This window comes from Platalea leucorodia (assembly GCF_965183815.1).
Source record: "Platalea leucorodia genome assembly, chromosome: 5".
Classification (NCBI taxonomy): domain Eukaryota; kingdom Metazoa; phylum Chordata; class Aves; order Pelecaniformes; family Threskiornithidae; genus Platalea; species Platalea leucorodia.
The window spans coordinates 40,621,358-40,645,450 of NC_138827.1; the positions used below are offsets into that span (position 1 = coordinate 40,621,358).

The window sequence follows — 24,093 nt, forward strand, 5'->3', positions numbered from 1 at the left end:
TTAAACTGCGTTGTCCAGTGCAGCAAGTGAAGACTAAGAGGATTGTATCTTTTCCAGTGCTGCTTACACAGCTGTTAGGGTGCATGCAGTCTTAGAGATTTCAGCAAAGCCAAATATGCCTAAAACTTGGGCAATGATGGAGGCAATCATAGTGTTTACTATGGCATCTAATAGAGACTCAGCTACTGACATGGTGCCCCTTTCCCAACTCCAGGTTCTCAATATGATGTGCTAATAATTCCTGCACACAGAAAGGGTAGGAAACTATTTCCTCTTGCATAATAAAGACTATAAAAGAGCTACAATGAGTGAAAGGAGGGATATTTGATATTGCTTTATACTTGTATTTTTATTTCGTGTTCCCACTGAATGGCAATGTCCTTGTTAATTCAAGAAAGATCCTATTTTGAAAGATGGTATGTGAACATGTTCTTAAAAGCACTCTGGACAGGAATGTATAAAAGTTTTTTGATTCGGGTAGTTAGATCATCTGAAACAGTGCTTGTTAGAACTGCTTAAGTGCGGTTTAGAATTTGTCTTTATTACTCTTTCTGGTCTTTTTCAAAAGAAATGGGAAAGAATCACTCATTTCTTTCTTTACACCAAAATACATACAGAGGGTGCAAGAGACCCCTCTTCCAGATTTGAATTTGGATTTTCTTCATCCCAAGTTAATGTTATAACTGGGCCACTTGAAGCTTAAATCCCTTCCTACTTTAATTTTATTTTTAATTGCTCCAATGAAATAGCATGTTTTTAAAAAAATTGGGTTTTGATCGGTTCTAATCATTATACGTTTGTAATGAATGTTTGTCTTGTGTCTCCCCGCCTGCCGTTTGCGCTTGACAGCCTATTGAGAGTCCGCGCTGTGGGACGAGACCGAGATAGTCCTGCAGGGCTTGTACTCGCCGTTACCGCATAGCTGGATCTTGCCATCGGTTGGTCAGAGATGGGATGGGAGGCTTCCCTGCTCTGATGCAGAATGAGCCCCATTTTCTGAATCGGCAAACTGCAGTGTTATGCACTGTATTCCACACATAGAGTTAAACTGCACCTTCTGCCATTGAAATAAGGCAATATTCTTAGTAAAGATCTGTGATACTTCCCTTGACTAGTTGATGTTTAAAAACCATCTCAAGGAACCTTAGTATCTCTGCAAGTTTAATACTAGAAAGGATACACCTTTACCCTATTGATTCATGCTACTAGTACATCCAGCATTTTTTTCTATACTTTTCAAAAAAAAAATGACTTGCAGTTGTTAGGAGTAATGATTTCGCAAACAAAACCACAGCGTGACCTAAGATCACAGGTAGCTCATGCCAACACGGCTGCCCGGGCATTAGGCGCGGGCCTTGGTACCTCGGTACATAAAATTTGTCGTTGGCAAATTCTGAAAACAACTTTCGTATTCTTAAAGGTGCCATAAATAAAACCCGGCAGCCCCCGGCGCCTTCTGTCGCTCGCCAGTTGCGGATTCCTCAGCCGCGGCCGGGAGGGGAGCCCCGCCCCGCCCCGCCGCAGCGCAGCGGGCCCTGCCCGTGCCGGGGCGGCCCAGCGGCCCCCCGCTCCCGCCGGCCCGGGAGCAGCCCCCGAGGCCGCTGCTGCCGGAGCTGCGCCTGCGCGGGGCCTGCGGCCCGCCCTCCCCGCGCCTCCGCACCGCCTCGGCCCCGCCCGCGGCCCGCCCGCCCTCAGCCCCGGGGCAGGCCCGGCGCGGCGGGGCTGCCGCAGCTCCCTCCCCTCCCCGCCCCTCCCGGCGGCGCTGGGCGGTGCCTCGGCGGCGGGCGCAGGCGCGGAGCGAGCCGGGCCGGCGGCGCCGCGGTCTCGCGAGGCGAGGCGGGGGGCGTCGTGCTGCGCTGGGGGCCGGCCGCGGAGGCGCGGGCCCGGCGGAGGTGAGGCGGGCGCGGCGGCGGCGGCCCCTCTTGGCCGCGGCGGCGGGGGGAGGCGGTGGCTGAGGGACGGCGCACGGCGCTGGGCCGGGCCGGGCCGGGCCGGCTGGGCGCAGGGGGGCGGGCCTGACCTTGCCCGCGGGCCCGGTCACGGTGTGTGTAACGGTGCGGCGGCCTCGCCGTGAGGCGCTGCCTGCCGGCGGGTGTTGCGGGCCTTGGCGGGGCTGCGGCGGGTGTCGGGGTGCGGGCAGAGCCCCCCCGCCGGTGGGCGTGAGGGGACGGGACGGGACGGGCGGCGGGAGGCGGCTGTATTCTCCCACGTACCAAGCGGTAGGACGAGAGGAAGCGGCCTCAGGCTGCCGCAGGGGAGGTGTAGGTTGGGTATTACGAAAAATTTCTTCACCGAAAGGGCAGTCAGGCCCTGGAACAGGCTGCCCAGGGAAGTGGTTGTGTCCCCATCCCTGGAGGGATTTAAAAGACGGGTAGCTGGGGTGCTTAGGGACATGGTTTAGCGGTGGGCTTGGCAGTGCTACATTAACGGTTGGACTTGACGATCTTAAAGGTCTTTTCCAACCTAAAGGGTTCTGTGATTCTACGTTACCTGTAGGAAGCCCGCGCGCCTCTTGTCCCACGCGAGCTCATTTGCTGTCAGTCCTGGGAGACACTGTAGATTTTTATTTAGGCTGGATGTTTATTACTTAAACCGATGTTTTATTTAATTTTTTAATTTGTGATGCCGCAACGTATCCGTACTTGCATTTACCTTAGTAAATAACTGGTGTAGTTTTGTATTACAGATATTTGTTGTTTTTCTTTTTCTTTAGAAACTTGATCTAAAAAGCCCCGGTGTGTGGAAGCCATGGGTTTGTCTGCGTCCTCCCCAGCTGCTGCAGCTCAGTCGCCGAATGCATCCCAGCACCATCAGACAGCGTCTCCACCTTCAGAATGTCCTATGCATCAGGAAAAAATGAGCGGTAATTGTTCTTCAAACTTAAGTGAAATAAACATGGAAAACAGATTGAAAAATATTTGGGAAAAAAAAAAAGAAAAATGATTCTACAATTAAAAACTTTGAGTTTTTCCTTTAGCAAAAATAGTTCTCAAGTAACTTTTCATGAAAAGGAGTCAGTTGTTCACCAGAACAGCACGCGAGCTGCTTTGTCTGTAGAGACAGTAGGTGCTTGCTGTAGAACCTGTGGGTCGCTCCAGATTGTCATGCTTCACAGGTGTCCTGCAGCTCTGTTCCCATCGGGTGGTACCCCGCAAAGGGTCAGGGAGGGGCAGGGGCCCCTACAGAGATGGTAACTGGGAGCAGGTGGTTGTCGCTAGAGAACATGCACCTGGAAAAGGGCAGCAGAAGGGTGGAGTAAGGTGAATGTCTGGAGAAGGAGGACATCATCTCTTCCATTGACACAATCAAATTGTGGAAATCTTAACTACAAACAGTTCAGTACAGCGGCCAGCACGGAGTGGGGAATGAGCATTCAAGGACTACATAAGAAGCTTAGATCTTACCATGGTGCTGGGTCCTAAAATGCAGGAAAGAGAACACTTAAAACTGTTTCAGAAGAAAAAGCAAAATGCCAGTCTTTATTTACGCGAACATTCAATGAACCATTTTCCATTTCCTGTCATGTCTTAAGAGTTTTCATTTTGTAGCAAAATATATACTGTTTTTTCCTGTATTTCAGGTTGCCCAATGCACGTGAAGACTCCTGATCACAGAACTGAGAACACAGACGATGTTCCTGCACATCAAGAAAGAGCGTATGAATTTGTAGCATGTCCGGTGAAGTCTGGTGCATCTCAAGTGAAAGATGACATAGATCCTAGCAATATGGTAACTTTTGCTTGTTTCAGATGTTTTCTTCAGTCTTGTTGCTTCTGAAATACTGTCCCAAAAATGTAGATAGTGATACTGTCTAAGGTGGAAACTCTGGCAAATAATGTTATTTTTTAGTTTTTAACGCTGCTTTTTCTCATTTTGTGTGCAAATATTTGTATAAGAACAAGTTACATCTTATTTAACATTCTCTTCTTCAAATTTACATCTTTTTGATAAAAGGTTGTTTTCTAGTTTGTAAATATCTTCCGCTGTCTGTTTCTATTTGTTAGGTACACGCATGGTTTTTATGCTACATTAGTGGGTTTTAGGTTCTGTGTAATAGCACTATGGGTAAGTTCTGATTCAGGTCTCTCCAAGATTTCCTCTGATTTACAAAAAGCACTGCTCTTTTGAAAGTTGAAGTTTAGGGAAAAGAGTTCCTTCAGTCTTCAGATGACAAACTTGTGCAAAGAGTTCTACTGCAAAAGAGAGAGATAATTTTGGTGGACTTAAATAAAGGCTGAGCTGCTTGATCTTTGTAGCAGCTGATTGATTATGCTTTAATTTTTCTCAAACACTGTAACATAAAGAAATTTTCACACTCTAGTTTGTTGTTGATTCTCCTTGTTTTCTAGATGCCTCCTCCTAATCAGCAGCCATCCCCAGATCAACCATTTCCATTGTCAACTGTTAGAGAAGAATCTTCCATTCCTAGAGCACATTCTGACAAGAAATGGGTCTACCCTTCAGAGCAGATGTTCTGGAATGCTATGCTAAGAAAAGGGTAAATACACTGTGAATTTTCAGATGGAGCCTGTGAGCCTGAAATTCATGAAGTAATATCATTAGTTATTATTCATCGATACTATTTAAGAATTTGTGGGCTCTAAGCAGTAAATAATTAACTAGCTCTTTTAAAACTTACTGTTTTTATAAACAGCTTTATTTTAAAGGGTGAGCTGGTCTCCAAGGCCATGTCTCCTCTAGTGATGAGTAAGATGGTAAGGAATGTCAGGCAGCTGCCACTAGCTCAGAAAATTTTCTTGAGAGTTAGTGCATAGGCATGGACAAACTCTGCATGCTTGCCAGCTTTCAAACTCAATCAGCTTCATGCTAATCCTGTAAACTGATAGTAAAAGTTCTGTGATTGTGAGAACATCTAGTTTGACTTTGCAAAATTGCTAAAAATGTGAAAATTGTTTGACAAGTAGATGTTTTTAGTCTTTACAAAAATTCAGTGTAGACAAGATCCAGCTGAATGATAAACGTCTCCTGTGGCCTAAAAAACCTTCTGTGCCGCGGTTTCCTTGTTCTTTTGTAATTATTTGTTTGTAATTTTCAAACAGATCAACTTTAAAGGTGGTTACTATTCAAACAATAGTAATTCTTTGTTCTACGTCTCAATATTGTTCTGAAGACAATATGTCATAAGCAGCCTATGCTGCATACACAAGTTTTGATCCTGTAAGCACTTAAATGTGTTCAGCGTTATGCCTGTTGAAAAGGAAGCGTGCGCATAGTCATAGCGCCGGGCCAGAGAGATGAAAGGCCTTTCTAAGTGTATGCAAAGTGTATTGAATACAGGACTTCTGTGCATTAGGAATGCAAGTGGGATTTTTTCCTAAGCATTTTTACGAATACTGTGGATGTGCTGATGTTTGCACACTCTGATAACTTTCTGATCCAGTTAAGCTGTTAATTTAGCTAACTAGAATTTGTGGATCTCTGTGATGATGACTTTGATAACTACACTTCTACACAGAAAATGAAGTGGTTCTCAAGATGCTTAAGCAGATGAGCCAGAAGTTTCCATACTTGCTTTGTGTCTTTGCATAAAACCTTAAATATCTTGCTTCAAAAGCCCATCGGATAAACTGAGGAAGGTGGAGTAGTTATGCTGCAATGCTTGTAAACTGTTTTCAAATTCTTATTTTTTAGGTGGAGGTGGAAAGATGATGACATAACAGGTGAAGACATGACCAATATTATTAAGATTCACAACCAAAATAACGAGCAAGCTTGGAAGGAGATTTTGAAGTGGGAAGCTCTTCATGCTGTGTACGTACATATGAAACGAAAAGCAAATCCTTTTGTAATTCTTTGAAAGTAGAATGTCTCTTTAGTTTTTGCAGAAATGTTCTGGTGCTGATATGTCTCAAAAGTTATGGTCTTGTAAGAGCCTGCATTTTGATTAATATGGAGGAGGATTATCCAGAAGAGCTTAACTGGAACTGAAAAATTATTATGTTTATGAAACTGATGAGCATTTTGGTCGTGTGTGTATAATGTGGATTTGGAGAAATTAACTTCTTATAGTATCTATTTGGGAATTATTTAATTGAAATCTTCATGTTACGGAAAAGATACGAGATGTAAACTTTGATTAAAAGTGACTGGTGTAAACCAGTCACTTTTTAGGTCAGTATAGGCCCTGTTCCTACAACAGACAGACCAGCTAAGCATTCTGTACGTAGAAATTGTTTTCTGAAATTCCATGATCTGTGTTACACGGTAGTTTGGATTACGGTTTTCTGTTCTTTAATGGTTTTCTGTTCTTTAATCTATTAAATCTGTGGATTAGATTTGCTGAGAACTGCTCTGTTGATAAGGTAGAACAATGGTGTGGAGCATATCAAAGGTACTTTATCATACCAGCAGTAAGTGCTGTCAGAAACTGGGGGACTTTTCAAACCTTTAAAAAAAAAAAAAAAAAATCTGGTTTAAGTCAGTCGTAATTAATTTTTTACTGCTGCTCTTTCGCCTATTCGGTTTTTCTGTTACTAAAACAAATTGCCGTAGTGGCTTGAACACTTAAAAATAAGACTGTTTTAAAAGGTAAAAACCACTTTCTTTTTCAATTGTGCGCACAGGGAATGTCCATGTGGACCATCACTGATGCGGTTTGGAGGCAAAGCAAAGGAGTATTCACCAAGAGCCAGAATACGTTCATGGATGGGGTACGTGGGCAGGAAAGGTCTTCCAGTGAGGTGGGAGGGCAGGGAGACGTGTCTGAAAACACGGTGTAGAATTAATTTTAAGATGTTTCAGAACTGGAATTGCAAGTTATAATTACCAGAAGGTAGAAATACTAGTGGGGATCTTATGCCAGTATCTGGATAAAGAAATCTTCTTCAATAGGACTTCCACTCCCTCTCCCAGGTTCATGATATCCATTAAAATACCTGCACGGTCTATTATCTGTCTTTCCAGATACGAACTTCCCTTTGACAGACATGATTGGATTGTTGACCGATGTGGAAAAGAAGTGCGATACGTTATTGATTACTATGACGGCGGCGCAGTAGATAAGAACTACCAGTTCACTATCCTGGATGTTCGCCCTGCCTTTGACTCTCTCTCGGCCGTGTGGGACAGAATGAAGGTAGCTTGGTGGCGGTGGACTTCGTAACTACTCCTGTGGTGTGTAGTGGAAAAGTAAACCACTTTCCTCCTAGACTAAGGATAAGTGAATACTAGGACTTGAAATAGATGTTCACTGCAACTGTCATGATTTTCATCATCACCACTGTTCTTTGGGGGTGGGAAGGGAGGCTGGGGAAATCCGTTGTTAAGTACACCGATGCTTTATGGTGTTTTGAATTAAATAATAAAGTTATAGTAGCAAACCCATGTATCTTAATTTTCTTAAGAGCTGGGAAATCTTTGTCGCGGATTCTGCGTAAGCTTGCCTTCTTTTCATTTCATGACTCCGGTGCTGCACCAAATACATCAGGTTTCTGATTCTGACTGGAGTTTTGAGTGTTACGTAAATAGTGAAAACTGGAAAGTTCATGAACGATTTCACATAGTTACAGTATTTGGATACTTAGATGATGAATAAAGGGTAAAAGATCTGAACTGTTTCAAACGGCATGTTTTATTAACTACATAAACCTATGTATTTGTTTTCATATGGGCACTTTCCCTGTTCAAATATGTGCTTCCTCAGAAAACTTTAGTTAAGTTTATTCTGTTAAAGGAAGTATAGTGTAGTACGAGTATTTTTAAAGGTATGTGAAGTTGAAGATGAGAATATACTCATGCCTTAATCTGCAATTTATTGCTAAACAGAAGAACATCTGTTAGAAGTAGGAAATGAGTGTCGGTTACTTATGAAAACATTTCTAAAAGGAGATAAAATTGATATTTAATGGCTATTTATTTGAGTACTTAAAAGGTTTGTTTTCTGATGTAAGAAAACTGTATTCTTTTAGTGTTTTCATGTCTTTAATCTGTGTCTCATGTAATGCATTGAGGACAGAATTCAGCCTTACTTAAAGAAACTGTCGTGCAGCGCATCTGTATTTTGCGCCTTGGCTTCATCAGCTGTACCATAGCATGGTTTTTTTTATATACTATGGAATCGCACAAGGGTGTATGACTACAGTCATACAGGTTTCTGCATAGTGATTATAGTGAGCCATGTTACAGATGTGTGTATAACGTGACTAAAAGGGTATCAAAAGTGCCAAGAAATAAGGTTGATTGGAGCGTTTTCTAAGAGTGATGCATGTTAATGCTGTGTGGCTTAAAGATTTGGTTAATGTTTGTGCTTAATAAGGGAAGTTTTTTTTTTTTTTTAAGACTTCCACTGTAATAGCTTTAAATTTGCATGGCTTGGTAAATTTTAGCTACCACATACCCCTAAATTTAAATTATTCCTCCCTTTCAGCATATATTAGTCTTGAGAATGAGTCCTCCATGCAAAACACTTGGGAATGGAAGGAGTAAGAGAGTATCACGTTGTAGCTTCTCAAATGGGAGAAGCTTCCTTTGTGAAACTTCACAACCTTACCTGGGAACCAGCTGTATATTCATTTTCTGGAAGTGGTTATTTTTAACTGACAGGAAAAAATTATTCAGGGAAGCTTCCATACTTTCAGGTACTAATGGAGATGAATGGTTCCCACTTCAGAGGCAACTGTCCTGCATGGAAGGAATAAATACTACCCAGAAGTCCAGAATCCTATGAGAAAGCCACGCTCTTACCCCTATCCACGTTCCTCATTCCTTTTTCACCTTTTTAGTGAGTCGTATATACATATAAATAAAAATAGTTTAGGGGAAAAAAAAAATCTCCATCTGAATAGGCAATGTGTATATGAGATACACGGAAAGTGTGTGAGCTTGTATGAAGCATATCTGATAATGAAAGAGCTGCTCCTCTCTGTTCTAACAGTCAAGACTGAGGCTTGCTGCTTTTTGGCTTGGGTTTTTTCTGTTTGGTTGGTCGGTTTATGTATACGTTTGGTAATTTGATATGCGCAGAATCCTGTATTTCTCGCAACTAAATACGGAAAAGGTACACCAATGTAGGGAGTGCTTCAGAAGCTCCTTTTGAAAGAACGAATTTGCTTTGTTGATTTCGGAAGCGTGATGTTGAGTGCATTATGGAAATTGTAATTGCTGCTAAATCTGGTGAAAGGTGTCACATGCCACTTCATGCGTTTACCGTCTTCTGTTATGTTCCATCTCACATAGATTCAAAAGCATTCTTTTCTGTGCTACTGTTAATGAAATGTACTACTTTGTCATCAAACAAAAAGGAGAATCAAATAAATATACTTTTCTTAACTTTGGTATTTGGTGATGGTATTTTTTAGCTGTAACAATTATTAAGATGAGCTCTTGCATGTGTCATATGAGATTATAGTCTGTTACAACTAATCACATCTTTGGATATATACTACTCATTTATTTAGGTGAATACAGAACCAAAAAGCAAGGACTAAATTAAAGTGTTTGCCAACCAAACCAGCAGCTCTCGGAATAAGAGCATATGACGAAAAATACATTCATCCTGAGTCTGGCTAACTTCTGAAGAGAGGAATGCAAGGATTTTTTTTTTTTTTTAAATAATCCTTGAAGTGTAAATGAAAATAATTCATTTCTACAAGCAGTAAGACTTAAGGAAGTAAACATGGAGTTTTCTCTTTTAAGTTTGGGTGATTTTGTCCATGATGTTGGCAGTTCACTATTTCTCAGAAGATGGGTGTCAGGGTGATTAGAATTCTAAAGTAAACTTGAAAAACAGTGATTTAAACTGATGTTTTTTAGCCTTCGGGAGGGTGTTTTAACTGTAAAACTTGTTTAGGCTAGATTAAAGGTAATTGTGGGTGCGCGTGTGTGGACATGCATAAATAATTACATTTATATCCTTTCTTTGTAAGTATAGAGAGGTATGGAGAGTTCATGAAGCTCAAAAAGGCGAAGAAGTATCCTGATCAGGGCCTTTCAGGGAATTCTGCAGCAGCATCAGGTTCCCAGTCCCAGTCAGGCCGAAACAGAAGTTCGGAACCCAGCATCTCAAACCAGGTTAACCTTGTGCACCTGCAAAAGGGAAAATGTGGACACTGTCACTAAAGCAGGGCCACTTCTTAAATCAGTTGCGTATTTAGGCATCTAAAGTTCACCTGTGTTCTGCTTTACCGTGTCGAAGCCCTGCTTGACCTATTGTGTTTGACTTGCAGTGAAAACAAGTCAGGAGAGCTCTTCTGGTCTGCAGCTGAAGATGCGTCCTTCAGGGATATTGTGGTGCTCGGAAACTGCAATCTCGGTGACGGATGGACAGAAAAGGACTCCGGCATAACACTCCAACTGCAGTCAGGTCGTGGCTCATACATATGTAGTCAAGAGGGGTACCGATCTTTATTACCTGGAGCAGGACTTTGTAAATAATTATTTAAAGTCTGAAATACGATGATGAATATTGTTCTGCCTCCAGAAGGTGTGAGAGTGGCAAAGGATCTCTCCGTGCTCTGAAAATGATCATAAATAGTCTGTCATCTTGTGCACTCTCATTTTGTTTGTTCAACTCTTGTGTCAAAGTGTGGGGGAATAATAGCTAATGTGCCAAAATTCAGAAGATGGAGGCACAAATGCTAAGCTCTGCAGCTGAAAATGAAGGGAACTGGTAAACTAAGGAGCACTGCCTAGTTTTTGGACTCTTACTAACATGTTTTTTACAGAGGGTAGAAATGCCCCTTTCAAAACCACCACTCCTTTACTTTTTAGAGAGATCTGTCCCCAACGTTTACTAAATGACACTTTAATCCCTTGTCTCCCTTTGCTTACACCTGGAGGACAATCCATGTAGTAAGGTTCCACAAGCAGATGTACTTGATGTGGAAGCTGAACTTATTTTGCAAATAGGATATACTACTCATAATGCTAGCTGTGCTTATGTCTTCAGTATCACACCCTTCCGTACCCACAAGTATCTTTACATATGTTCTTTTTAAAAATACACGGCATTGCTAGTTTGCTACAGATTTTTAGTAGGCAACTTCATGCGTTTTTACTCTCACTGAAAGAAAATGTGTTTTATTTATTATTCTAACTTACTTTGTACAAGGTAAATTGCAGGCAAAGATCTATATGCAGTGAATCAAGTAAGTATTGATTCTGTCGGCAATGTTGGTAACAATAGAAACCTATGGTCATACTAGAGATGTCATTTTGTAAAAAGCGTCCTTTTTAGTTTGCATTAGATGGTTAATCGCTTTCACGTGCATCTTCTTCAAATAAAAATGGCTTGCCAGGCTCCTAGAGAAAGAATCTTAAATTCTTTTATGAATGTGACAGTTGCATCTATTTGGTCTTGCTACTTGTACATCAAATTGTGTAGAAACTTGTGGGCAGAGTACTAGTCTGGACTCCAAACCTAAACGTGTGGCCTTGAGCGTGTGCGAAATGACGCATTATTTACCAGTGAACCACTGATTCTAATGGCAGCTACTCACAAGACGTGTCTGCGTATTTGCAGCATGGCTACATATTTATATGACTGGAGTCTGAATGAATCCAATATTCAAAGGATAATGCAAATCTGTTGGAACTATTGGGATTATTATTAGGCCTCATTAAAAAAAAATTAACAGAACAGATAGTTTCCTTTGCTGACGTTCAGTTTGGACTGTGGCCTCCCTTATAAAATAGAAACCATCACATTTGTTTTCAACATATTACGGCAAAAAAAAACCCCAAAAAACCAACAACAAAACATTAAAGACTAAGTAATGATTTTTGTTTTCCAATGTTTTGCCTATTTTCTGGTAACTACAGGAAGTTTTAGCTATTTTTCTAGCATGCTGCTGCTCTTGCCTCCAGCTTGTGAAGACTGTGACCCCATAAACCTCCTGTCTATAGAGATAGCTAATGCTTTAATTGATCATTAGTAGACTTTCAAAATTGGTTTCCATCTGCCAAAAGATTAAGTGTCTTAGGGAATTGACTTAGAGCAGTTTTTGATGCATGGAGGATAAATGCAAGTGCCGTTAAAAAGCACTGCTAGACCACAAATCCTTGAAAAACTTGCTTCTAAAATACTTAGAAGGAAAAGTAATAGAAAAGATTTTTCCTCTGATTTGTTTTTTGTCAAATTAGAGAAGGCTTTTTTTATATATCAATGAGAATACATGAGCACATTTTCAAAAAACAAAGAGCAAAACCTCATGAAAATGTTGAATTTAACCTTAGAACAAACCATGCAAATTTTGGCAGCTTTAATTTGCAATGTAAATTTTTTGCTAAATGAATTTTTTCCAACTTTGAAAAACACATGCTTTGGGCAAAAAAAAAAAAAGATGAAAACTTTTCTACTAGCTGTACTTGAGAATACTGAGGAAAAACATCTCCATGTTTTATCACAATTTTTCACAATTACAGGTGTTGCTTCTCTTGTTTAAAGTTTTCTTTAAACTTTTGCCTTTTAGCTTATTTGGAGTGATTTTTACAGGTTTTCCTGTTGCTTTCTCTCTGCCATTTTTGTACAAGCCACTTTTGGGAAAACTTCTACCATTGCGATAACAGCTTACAGTTGTTACTACAGAAATAATGGCTTCTTTCTTAGGTATCTGAAAAATCAGTGCTATTTAACTCAATTGAGAACAGTTCTAGCTGGTAAGAATACCCTTCTGGCTGCATTAGAGCTGTCAACATTGTTGTAGCAGAAAATACAGGAACTGCAGCTGTCCTACAGCAGTGCCGAAAGATGGACGGGATTTGTGTTGCATGAGTTAGCCATCACACTTAGCTGTGGTTATAGGTTCCTCATTAGTGTTTGTCTTGTGACCCCAAAATGGGCAACTGCAGTGATTCTTAGACTCTTCCTGGTGGTCCTTTAATGCCTTCAAAAGTACATGCTTTTAGGACTGCTTACAGTTGGAGTAGCTGGGACAGCAGGGTGGCTGGCATGGAAATGACAGTAAAAAGATGTAGATGGCTGTTCCAAATTGACGTTTTTTTCCAAATGTCTGTCTGTTCCTCCTGTCTTATTCGCCACTCAGGTTAGGGGAAAACGGGTCTAAACGCAGAGTTTTATATATAATCACTAGTGGCTGTCGACACAACACCTAATTGATGGAGGCCGTAATTATAGTGAGTGGAAAGCAAAGGATACTACTTTTGCAAATAGCACTGGGAAGATTAATCTTACCCACATATGAAAGGTTGCATTCTGTTTGCCTTGTCAGGCAAAGTGGAAAATACTGGTATCATCAGTGGCATATTGATTTATGACAGGATGCTGGAGCTGGTTTAATATAGGCTGACTCTAAAAAGCAAGATTTTCTTTTTTTAACTTTATTTGCCACATGTTGATGGGAAAGCATCCATTTAGAGAAATGAATATAGCTAATGTTATTCTATCAAATACTGCAATGTTTGAAGAAATAATAAAAAAAAAAAAAGGAAAAATAAGATCTTGACTTCCAATTTAATAATAATGGAATATGAAGGCCAGATTGTAACTGTAGAAGTTCATTTCAAATTTAAATATTTAGCATTTTCACTAGTCTGCGACTACAAGAAAATTTATTACATTAAGATGGAATTTAGATCTTTGACATGAAGCTGATATTTTCATAGTGTGAAAAATATCAAGCTGACATTATACTGTCTCATTTGATGACTTCCAAATGTCAGAGTGCAGTAACTTATTCATAGGGACCTCAATGTCTTGTGATAGTGTCAATTTAAAAGACATTTACATCGACTTTTTTATTTAAACATGTAAAATGGAATATGCAAAGTGGATGAGGAAAAGGGGGAAAGACCAGGGGCAAGAAAGTTCTTAGTAATAGAATGAGGCACTTTTAAGGCTAATTTCCACTGAAGCCTTCTGACAGCTGCCTGGACTACTACCCGCCAGTACTTCTGACAGCTGCCGTCTTCCTTCCCTTCACGTTATTTCCCTCATTCCCAGCTCAGCGCTCTCATGTTTCTCGTTATTTCAACAGAACTTAGGGCATTAAAAGTAGCATGATATACTTTCCTGAAAAAGTAAACCACCCATCCCTTGCTTTTCAAAGTGATTTTGTAATAATGGAAGATATTGAATATTTCTTTTGAGGCGAGTTAAGGATACCATTGGCTGTAGAAGCCCGCGGTGCGAAGCTGTACACCTCGGAACGGGCAGAGCGGGCCGCGCCGGCCGCCGCTGCGCAGGGCGGCCATTTTGTTCGTCGCCGAGAGAGACGGGTTCCCGCCACCGCCTCTGGTGCTGCCGCTCGCTGCCTCCGAGGCTGCTGGGCTGCTCCTCGCCGTGCCTGCCCGAGCCGAGGGGCAGCGCCGGGAGAGGCGGCCGTAGGGCTGGAAGCGCCCCGCCGGTAGCGCTACCTTCCCCGAGGCGCCGGCCGGAGGGGCTGCGGCGCCCGCTGCCGGCGGCGTGGGGGGCCCCGCCGCCGGCAGGGGGCGCCGCCGCCAGCCCGGCCCGCGCTTTCCGCCGCGGCCATGTCGGAGCTGGCGCTGGAGGAGCTCTCGGCTCTCGCCGCCATCTACTGCGAGCCGGACGCCTGCGAGGTGCTGGCGGTCTCAGGTGAAGGCGACCGCGCTCCTCTGACGAGAACCGCGGGTCGCCCAGCGCGGCAGGGTCTCGCCGCACCCCGCACCGGCGGCCTGGCCCTGCCCCGGCCGCGCTACACTCGGCCCGGCCCCGAGAGGAGGCGCTCCGGAGCCGCTGACGGGAGGGCTCAGCCCAGCGGGGCAGCACCGGCTTAATCGCTTGCTTTTAGCGACAGCGGCAAAGATGGGTGCCCTCTCGCCTATCCTGCCGTGTGTCTTTGCTGCTGGCTTCTTTGTAGGGGACAAATGCTCGCGGGTCCTACTCGTTTGTAATTAGCGACCTTCTTAATTCCAGCTGTGCATGCAGAAACTTGCAGCAGGCAAAGCGCAGCAGTGGGAATGGGCTGGCTGCTATTTAGGTAAATAAGCAGTTGCATCATGAGATGTAACGTGTAACAAGACCAGGTATTTATCCTGTAATATTTAAGAGGGGTGCAGCTGTTGCTATGTTGGGTCACCTCTTGTCTTTTTCTGGGGGTAAGGGCCTTATGATATGCCAGATGTTCTCCAGCTTCAGCAATATGTGTATGGCTGGAGGTTTTACAGGGTACTAAGGCTAATCTTTCATGTTTGCTGCGGGTGGGAAGGTGAGGAGATATGTAGTGCTTGCTCCCATCAGCTGCTGGATGCTCTAGGCTAGGAACGCAATAAGTTAGACATCTTTACTCCACATTTTCTGCACCCGCCATGGTGGCCGCTGATCAGAACATAATTTTAAGAGATGACTTTTATCAGTCTGTGCCATCACAGTGCTGTGAAGATGCCCCTTCAGCAAGGGAGAATCAATCTCGGTAGTTCCAGCGTACAACAGCAGTTGCTATCAGGCTTGGAAAAAAGCGTCAGGTGGGATATGCAAGTGTTGCATGTCTGTTCAGATCCGGAGCGTAAGTAAATTTTGCCTAGTGCCTACCATAAATGTGACAATGCTCTTACATGTTTGTTGGAGATACACACACAGAGAATATGCATATATTCTGTATCACTGTTCCCTGGTGTCCTGGGAGCTATTGCAGCGTGCTGCCCAGCTCCCCAGCGGAGCGGCAGACTGCAAGCAGCTTCCTGCTGCTTGGACTGCAGTAATGTCCTGGAGAATGCTGATAAAAATGAATTCAGTGGCCTGCTGTCAGATTTTGTCTGCGTATATATTCATCCCCAAAGACCTGGGATCGATAAGGAAACGCTTTTTTACCGTGAGGGTGACTGAGCACTGTAACAGGTTGCCCAGAGAGGTTGTGGAGTCTACATCCTTGGAGATATTCAGAAGCCATCTGGACATTGCCCTGGGCAGTTTGCTGTAGGTGGCCCTGCTTGAGTGGGGAGGCTGGACAAGATGACCTGCGGAAGTCCCTCCCAACTTCAAGCATTCTGTGATTCTGTAAAAATAATGTGCTGCTTTGGTGTGAAATTACATGTGGCTGCTCTTGAGTGTCTCACTTTAACTAAAAAGTTACTAAGAAATTAATTGAATGAACCTCAAACTTTTGTTTGAAAATAGTTGTTGAAATAGATTCGCACAGAACAGCAACAGAAAGTGATTATTTGAAAAGAGGGCTTTGTAAACAGCCTCAGAGGAATGAAGACCTTAGCATCTGCATGGAGCACAATTAACTGGAGTAATCTGAAAGCGACTGTTTTGTGTCTAGATCTGCATGACACACCTCTTGCTCCAGTGTAGGCAGGTGATTCTGCCATTTTATTTTTTTGATTGGTATTTAGAGTTGTATTTTTAAAAAACGATTGATGAAATGTTTTGACTGAGTTTTATTTTCTTAAAGTCAAAAAGTTAAGGAACGTTATTTCAGGCATAGTTTGAAAATACAGTATCCAGGCTTAACAGATGTTTATTTTAAAAAACGTGAACATATCTGAACGTTGCATATGCACGTCTGTTCCTCCAAATCTGTTAGAGAAATATACGCACATCCTTCTCTGTGCTTCATATACAGCAAAACGATTTTGTGTTTATAAGTTACCAGGATGTAAAAGGCTTAGAAATGTTCCTGGAACATAAAGTGCAGTGCCACAAGTGCACAACGAGAACAGGCTATTGTATTTATATTGATGTTATGGGACCTTGCAGGGCCTTTAGCCAGGCTGTGTTTATGATATGTTAGGATCATGCATATCTGGTTGATTTCCATTGTTTTCTGCTGGAACTGCAAAGATTACTTACCACAATGATTATTGGTAGTTTTCTTACTTTGGGAATTTACTTCTCTTTTACGTTGGAGTTACAGAATCCTTTAGTTTGTATACAATTAACTTTTGCTGTGTTCATTAGCTTATGTTTCCTTTATCTTTTCAGACCATATAAATTGTCATTGCCAAACAGTGCACAGAAGTAACTTCCAGTAAGACTGTTATGTTATGCTGTCTCTAATACATTAAGAGTAATTTGCGTGTAGATCCACAGGATCAAAAAGGAAGCCATTGGGGATTTATGGTCTTGAGGAATGTAAGAAAATGCTTTTGAAGGTCTCTTGGTATGCTAAAAACTTTGGCTTTCTGGAATTTAACAATGAAGTATTCAGAACGTAAAATATATTTTTATCAAAACCAATGTGTTGATGAATTTAAATAAACTAATTACAGCATATCTTTTTTACCTTACATATCTGTTTACAAAGGTTAGCGTTACAGATAGAAATCCATCATTTACTTGTTAATCTTTTCTCTTCTGGTTTGCTCACCAAGCTTGCTATAAAAATATATTTATATATTCTAAGCTTGTACGTTAGTAGGTGCCATTTTCTGAATTTAAAAATAGACTGCATGTGTTGCATAAAATGCCTTTGGGCAGGAGAGGAGGGGGATATCTGTCTGGTTGACATGGAACATGAGAAAAAATCTGAAGTATGCTAGAGCTAAATATACTGATAAGCATGCAGCTATGGGGGAAAATGAGCTAAAATGTATTGAGTTTAGTCTTATTAGCACATTAAATGCCAGCGGAACGGTTATACCCAACCTTTTATTTCAGAAATAATCACTATTTTGCTGTGAAGACAACTCAGACCTTGTAGCATGTGCAAACAAAGGAAATATTTCTTTAGAACCTTGTTACGCAGGGTGACGGTGGTTTGCTCTTTGTTCTGCCAGCCGTCTGCAGCACTGGTGCAGAAAATGGACGCTGGAGTGTTTAAATAAAGTTTAGACGCTGTAGCCCCCACAAACGTTTTGAACCAATTCTCCTTTCTAAAAGTAAGTCTGAAGCAGATGTAAATGAGCACGGCTGGGCTTTTCGCGATGGCTCAGGGTGATACACCTTGCGATGCGAGGCTGCGCTGCTTCCTTCGGATTAGTTCATCATCACAGGGAAAGGTGTGAGATTGTTGCAGGCTTAAGAATATGATCACTGCAGCAGGAGGCCCTTGCCGAAGGGGCAAGGTTGGCCTGTCTGTTTATCCCTCAGTTACTTTTGAGTTGGTGAGATCTGTTATGACAAGCTAGTGAAAAAATCCTAGGAGGATTATCAGAAAGGTAACATGGTTTTCTGTCACTGTAATTAAGCTGGCAATAGAGTAGTATTCTTCAACTCGTTTATAGGCTGTGCATTTTAAAATTTCTTGGCAACATAGTTTAAAATAAAGTGATTCACAGGCAGGAATATAATAATGTTAATACCGTTCAGCCAAATGCAGCTTGTTTTCAGCTGGCCGTGTACCTGGTGGGGCTGCCCTGTGTAGGGGGCAGCTGGAAGGATGTGGGTCGGCAGGCACTGTCTGTGTGTGGTGCGATGCTCAGGTGCATGCAGAGACCCTCCAGGGTGGCCAAGAGGGTGCTGGGGGTCCCAGGAGGTGCAGTGCAGGCTTTTTTTCTTGCGTGCGGTTGTGTGTACCGAGCTTAGTGTAATGGCAGAGGAGCTATCGTTGCTGGTGCCCAGTAAGAAATGTTTGTCAGGGCAGCAGAAAACAGAGGTTGGAATGGGAAGGCTTGAGGTCTTCCTGCCTATCTACTGCTTGTGAGCGAGGGCCACATGCTGCCAGATGGACACCGTGGAGACTGGAGTCTCTGCCAAGGCTGCTGCGTTTCTGAGGAACAGAATTGCCTTAAAAGTAGTCTGGAACCTTTCATAGGGTCTTAGAAGACTGGAGACCAACTCCTTTTGGCAGGGAACAAGGCTGTGACATGTGTTGCCTGTAGGTATGGGCGTGGTTGGGTGTAATTTCATTTGATTCACTGGATTTGTGTCAACTACTTTCAGCATTGGATTTGACTCTGTTTAGGTAATGATGGTTTGTAGATCTTTGGAGACTTTTTTATAGTAATGCTAGAGTTTGATTATTGGGTTTGGAGGGTTTGCTTATTTTATTTTGCGACTGCTCTGACCTAGAGAGTTCTTCGTATGACCCAGGAAGGAGGTTTGGAAACAAGTCCTTCGCTAAGCTCTCTAAAGTGCTTCTGTCTGTCCAAGTCACTTTTAGGTTCTTTCACTTATTTAGTAGGGTTCAAATATAAAATCATAGAGAGCACTGAGGTTGGTTAGCGGCGTCAGCAATACTAATCAAACGTAATTCAACTGACTGTCATGTAAAGGAAGGTAAGATAAGGTAGAGGGAGAAGAAGGCAAGTCACTTCAAAAGAGCTCCTCTGAAACTCAGCTCTGCTCTAATCTGCCTTTCAAATCTGGCTTCTACTGCCCTCATAGAATGAATCAACCTGACATTTTAGCAATTTTTTAAAGAAAAGGGGTGAAGTGTTTAGAATGCATCAAAGGGGTGAAGCAGAGAACATCTGAAGAAGATAATCTTTTATCTGATACCCTCTTTCTTCATGGCAGAGGAGCAAAAGTAGGTTAGGTCTTTGTCTCCACTTTTCACTTTATGAAGTTTTGTCTTGTTTTTCTGTGAAACATGTTTTAGTCAAGAAGGTTTTATTGCAGGAATTACAGTACATAACTTTCATATTCAGCATCTTTGATTACGTGATTTATCGGGAGGATGTGGTCTTTCGCCCTTCCTGCTACATACTGTATGTATCTTTTTCACTCGGAAAATAATTCTATTCTAAAGTAGACCAACAAGAGCTTTTGAGTAGATACGCAGATATACACATGTACATTTATATAAGTATATACGTATATATACACGTATGTATGTAGTAGCTAGGGTCAGATGTACAACAGAGATGTTTTCATTATGTCAATCCAACTGTTGTAAATGTAGAAAAGTTGGCAGAAAACAATTAAGCATATTTTCTCTGAAAGTTGTTGGGGACAAAGAATCTGACTTTTTCTTTCCAAATCTGTCTTTAGTGTGGAACTGCTTTTGAATGGTTGTCTTAAAAAATGCTCAGTACAAGTCTATTTGCCTTGCACTGGTATTGATGTTAGAAGTCTTACAGATCTCTGTAGGAGCAAAGTTAGGGCAGTGCTGAGCCCATCCAGAAAAGCCTGTATTTTTGGTTGTCCTTGCTGCTGCTGTTGAGCTGTAGAAGCTGACTTATGTGTTTCTAAAAGAGAGGCAATTCTTTATTACTGGCTTGTCTAGACTTTGAAAGAGCCAAAAGGTGTGAATGCTTTTTAGAATGTGTTAATAACTTTCCTTCTAGTATGATAGGGAAGTGTTTCATTTGAGGATTCCCTGCAAGTATAGCTTGAGCCATTGGTTGCAACTCCCCACCCCGCAAAAAACCCCATCCCCCCTTATTTTGTATAGAATGGCAGTCGTTTGAGTTGAATCGGTAAAGAAAATAACATGACTTAGTAATATATATGTATTTCAACTTCAAGCAAACTGTTAATGTTTATTTTTTGATACTTTCCAGAGACGCATGGAATCACGTTTAGAATTCAAATCAGCGTGAAAGAGCTGCTGGATACAGATGTACTTTTAAAGCTGTTATTTCATTTACCAGTCAATTATCCATCAACTCTACCAGATATTTCTGTTAGCTCAGACCAGCTTACAAGGGCCCAATGTATGGACGTGAAAGATAAATTACTTGAACAAGCAAAGAAGCATCTTTCTGAACCCATGGTACATGATCTGATTCTTTGGATACAGCAGCATCTTAAATATGTCATTCAGCAATCAGCAACAGTTTGCAGTGAAAAAACTACTTTGTCAAAAGGAACAAGCACAGAGGATGGTATCTGGATGCTCCTTTTGCATTTAGATCACATGAGAGCAAAGGCAAAATACGTCAAAACTGTGGAAAAATGGGCTTCAGATCTAAGGCTGACTGGAAGACTGATGTTCATGGGCAAGATAATATTGATTCTTCTTCAGGGTGACAGGAGCAACATTAAGGTGCAGGAACAATGAATGTTGACTAGTTGTATCGATTTACCACTGAAACCTATGTGTCTGAATATTTTGAGTGTGTTTTTCTAAGATTAACAATTTTGGAAGCAGGTTGATCTTTAGAAGAGTAGGAAGGCCCAAGAACTTTATTCTGTATTTAAGAAAAAGAAAGTATTCCATGAGAAAGAAACCAGTGATACCTGTAGACTTGTGGCCTGTATTGTTTTGCTTCCCACTGTAATTATACTCCTGTATTCCCTGTATTTCCTGACTGTAATATGCCTAAGTTCAGTCTCCTGTATTTCCCAAATGCCCCAGAAAACAGAAAATTTGTGACAAGAAATTGATAACAGAGGTATTTCTAGCTCATTACTAATGGTCTCTTTCCTTGACTTAGACCATATGGTGCTCCTAGTGCACGCCTGGGCTTCAAACTTCTTGTCTGTACTTATGAACTCCTGCTGCATTAGGCAGGTTTTTGTGGTGATCTTGGAGGAGAATGTTTTGGCTTTTCAAACTCATGTTCTCCAGATCACTTAAGACTGCGCTTAACTTCAAGCTGATGAATAGAAGCAGTCATGCACTTTTTGGGATGGGCACTTTAAAGGTTTGATTGCTGTGTTCTGAAGAAAACTGTGTTTTGTATAGATTTTTGCAATTTACTAAACTTCAAAGATACTAGATGACATTTAATATTTTGTTCTTTTTTGTCATTTAGGAGTACTTGATTCTTCAGAAAACTTCTAAGGTAGATGTGGACTCAAGCGGAAAGAAATGCAAAGAGAAAATGATTAGTGTACTGTGTGAGACAAAAATACAGTCACAGCATAAAAGGTATAATTTAGTACTGTTGTGGATAGAAAAGTAACGGAATCGGTAATTACATTCTGACAAATCTAGGCATATTCATGAGTTTCCCTTTTACAATGTAGGTTTCAGACATTTGAAGTCAAAGAATATTCAACGCTGGATGAGCTACAAAAGGAATTTGAAACTGCAGAACTTAAAACTCTTTTCTCTGAGTTTGTGCCTCCTCTCTTAAGATAAAATGAAAAGAAAACACTGGACTCTCTCACCAAAGCAGTAGTTGACTGCAGATGCCAATGGAAGATAAAAGGACTAATTTGGCAAACAATGTTAAACCTTTTCTGCAAAAAATGCCAGAAGTAGCTATCCTCTTGCAAGAAGGAGAAGGCAGTTCATGCATTAAGAATTGATAATGTTTTGACATTTATGTATTGATAACTTTTTCCAAGGAATGTGGAGTTAATTGTGATAATTGTATGGCAAGCATGAGAGGTTGGGAAGAAATCATGTTAAAATAATAGTCTTCTAGTTAGACTCTGTTTTGCAATCCCTGTTTTTCAATGTTTTGGTTTTTCTCTCTCATGGTTTTTCCTAATGGCCTGCCAGAAAGCGTGATTAATTTTGCTTTCAAAGCTTATGTGAAGATATTTCTATAAAAAACATAGCAAACATGGATTTGAATATGTGAGGACACCACATATTTAATATCCCTTAGGTGTTCATCTGCTAACTTTTCCTTCTCCATGTATTTTACTATAAATGCTAGACTGTTGATTTAAAGAAAAAGTTCATGTCACTTGGGGCCTGGAAAAACTTAGACGTGTCGTTTTGAATGTTAGTTTTTTACTCTAAAATGTATAAAAACACCCAAGTGGAGAATTTAAATTGATTAAAAAGCTAAGATGGAGCCAATTGTAATACTTCCTTTGATAGTTTACAGATTCCTTTTTGCACTTTATCTGGTTTTACTGTCTGTGCATCTTTAGATATCTTGATTCAATTAAACTGTCAGAGCAGTATATATACAGACTTAAGTCTTCCGTCATTTTAGAAGCTGGTAAGTTATAACTCCCTATTAAAATTTCCCTACTTTTAGCACTTTTTTTTTGATGAGTCAGTCGCCTTGGCCAGCTTATAAGCTTTTTTATCACTAGTCTGTGTTTTACTTCAGTATAATGTTACAAATTATATATATCATTTTTACAAATTAAGTTGTGCAAGTTCTGTTTGCCTAGGGATAACTGGATACTTATTTCTTAGAATTATTAATGTCTTTTGGTTTCTATTTTACCTGATACCGTTCTCTAGCAAGACTAGATAAGTTGTCCAGTAGTAAAAGTTCTGAAGTCATGAGTTTCTCAGCAACTAGCAATGCCGTTTCAATTGGTTTTAGCATGTAGCTAAACATGTACTTTACTGCTCTCTAAAACTCACTCCCAGCAGCCAAATGTCTCATGTATTCTTCGTTAACTTAATAGATTTGATCAATTCAGTGTAAATTAAATTCTCTCTGTTGTACTGGGGGAAGACTGGTACAATTTGGTTAGTTCCTGTAGTGTGGTTTGGCAAATCATTACGTAAGATATTCTGATTTCCAGTTTCGTACTCAGACCATGAGATCATACCTTTCTTTATGTATACTAGAAAAGCAACTAAAGCAAACTACTAAGATTTTTAAGTTTTGCTATTTGAGAGATTAAATGCATAGAGGATTGTAGACTATCTGAGAGTTTCTTAAGTTTTTAAGGAGTTTGGTAATTTTCCTAATATGGAGTGTCTCAAATACATATGTTGCATGTTATTTTATGCACCGAGGCTTATTTAGTGAGACAGTAGCAAAAGCTCTTCTTAATGAGTCCTTCATGTGGAGCACATATAGTACTTCAGGCACAGTACAAAACAGACTGGGTTAAACAGGTTTTACAAATCTGTTCTATATTATTTCGAAACGGCTTCCTGAGAGAAAGGAAATAGAATTTTCTACCATTTTAAGTGTATGCGGAGATGAATTTTTACTTTTATAAAGAAGAATAAAACACAAGTATCTTTAAAATACAGGTTATTTTAATATTTTAAATTATAGTTTTCAGAATTAAGCTATTCCCAGTTAAAATATCTATGTTGAAAAATTATGCATCAGCGGAGTATAAAGTCTTGAAAAGATGCAGAGGCTCTCTCCTTATACTACGTGATAGATCTGACAAGTATCAAACCCAAGAAACAGCCTATGCATGTACAGCGTAAGAAAACGTGATTGGTATCTCTCTGCAAATCTAAATGTTGTAAGGTTTTGCCAGGTGGCTTTTATGTCCTCAGCCAGATCGTTACTTTAAAATGCTTCACTTTTCTGGAAAGAGAATAGTAAAGTACTTGAGCACAACCTATATCGCAATCTTGGCCATTAAAGTCTAGCCGGGGCCTTATCCAACATGCGTCAAAATCAGTTGTATGTTCTTTTGTATGATTTTGGGAATTGGGTTGAATA

General features: G+C 40.9%; 2 protein-coding genes across 5 annotated transcripts; both read left to right on the forward strand.

Moving 5' to 3' along the window:
• The first annotated feature begins 1,806 nt into the window (after positions 1 to 1,806).
• On the forward strand, positions 1,807 to 10,894 carry HCCS (holocytochrome c synthase). 3 transcript variants are annotated; one of them, XM_082313155.1, is made up of 8 exons: positions 1,807 to 1,892; positions 2,714 to 2,863; positions 3,581 to 3,729; positions 4,350 to 4,498; positions 5,653 to 5,772; positions 6,585 to 6,671; positions 6,925 to 7,134; positions 10,185 to 10,894. In XM_082313155.1, exons 2-7 carry the CDS (start codon positions 2,749 to 2,751, stop codon positions 7,121 to 7,123), a joined length of 819 nt encoding a protein of 272 aa, XP_082169281.1. In that variant the 5' UTR covers positions 1,807 to 1,892; positions 2,714 to 2,748; the 3' UTR covers positions 7,124 to 7,134; positions 10,185 to 10,894. The 3 variants fall into 3 exon arrangements, with proteins under 3 accessions (XP_082169281.1, XP_082169282.1, XP_082169280.1); XM_082313156.1 differs by having other exon boundaries at positions 6,925 to 7,096; XM_082313154.1 differs by lacking the exon at positions 10,185 to 10,894 and having other exon boundaries at positions 6,925 to 9,268.
• A 3,551-nt stretch (positions 10,895 to 14,445) lies between these two features.
• RWDD3 (RWD domain containing 3) lies at positions 14,446 to 22,097 on the forward strand (the record flags this gene model as incomplete). Of its 2 annotated transcripts, none has more annotated exons than XM_082313158.1 (4): positions 14,446 to 14,530; positions 20,323 to 20,807; positions 21,520 to 21,635; positions 21,734 to 22,097. In XM_082313158.1, the coding sequence occupies 4 exons, from the start codon at positions 14,446 to 14,448 to the stop codon at positions 21,846 to 21,848; spliced, it is 801 nt and encodes a 266-aa protein (XP_082169284.1). In that variant the 3' UTR covers positions 21,849 to 22,097. The 2 variants fall into 2 exon arrangements, with proteins under 2 accessions (XP_082169284.1, XP_082169285.1); XM_082313159.1 differs by lacking the exon at positions 14,446 to 14,530 and adding an exon at positions 14,784 to 14,915.
• Between the last annotated feature and the right edge of the window lie 1,996 nt (positions 22,098 to 24,093).

Coding starts and splice junctions, on each gene's coding strand:
- HCCS (XM_082313155.1), top strand. CDS start 2,749: ATGGGTTTGTCTGCGTCCTCCCCAGCTGCTGCAGCTCAGTCGCCGAAT. Junction 5,773..6,584: donor TGGGAAGCTCTTCATGCTGT/GTACGTACATAT, acceptor TTGTGCGCACAG/GGAATGTCCATGTGGACCAT. Junction 6,672..6,924: donor AGAATACGTTCATGGATGGG/GTACGTGGGCAG, acceptor CTGTCTTTCCAG/ATACGAACTTCCCTTTGACA.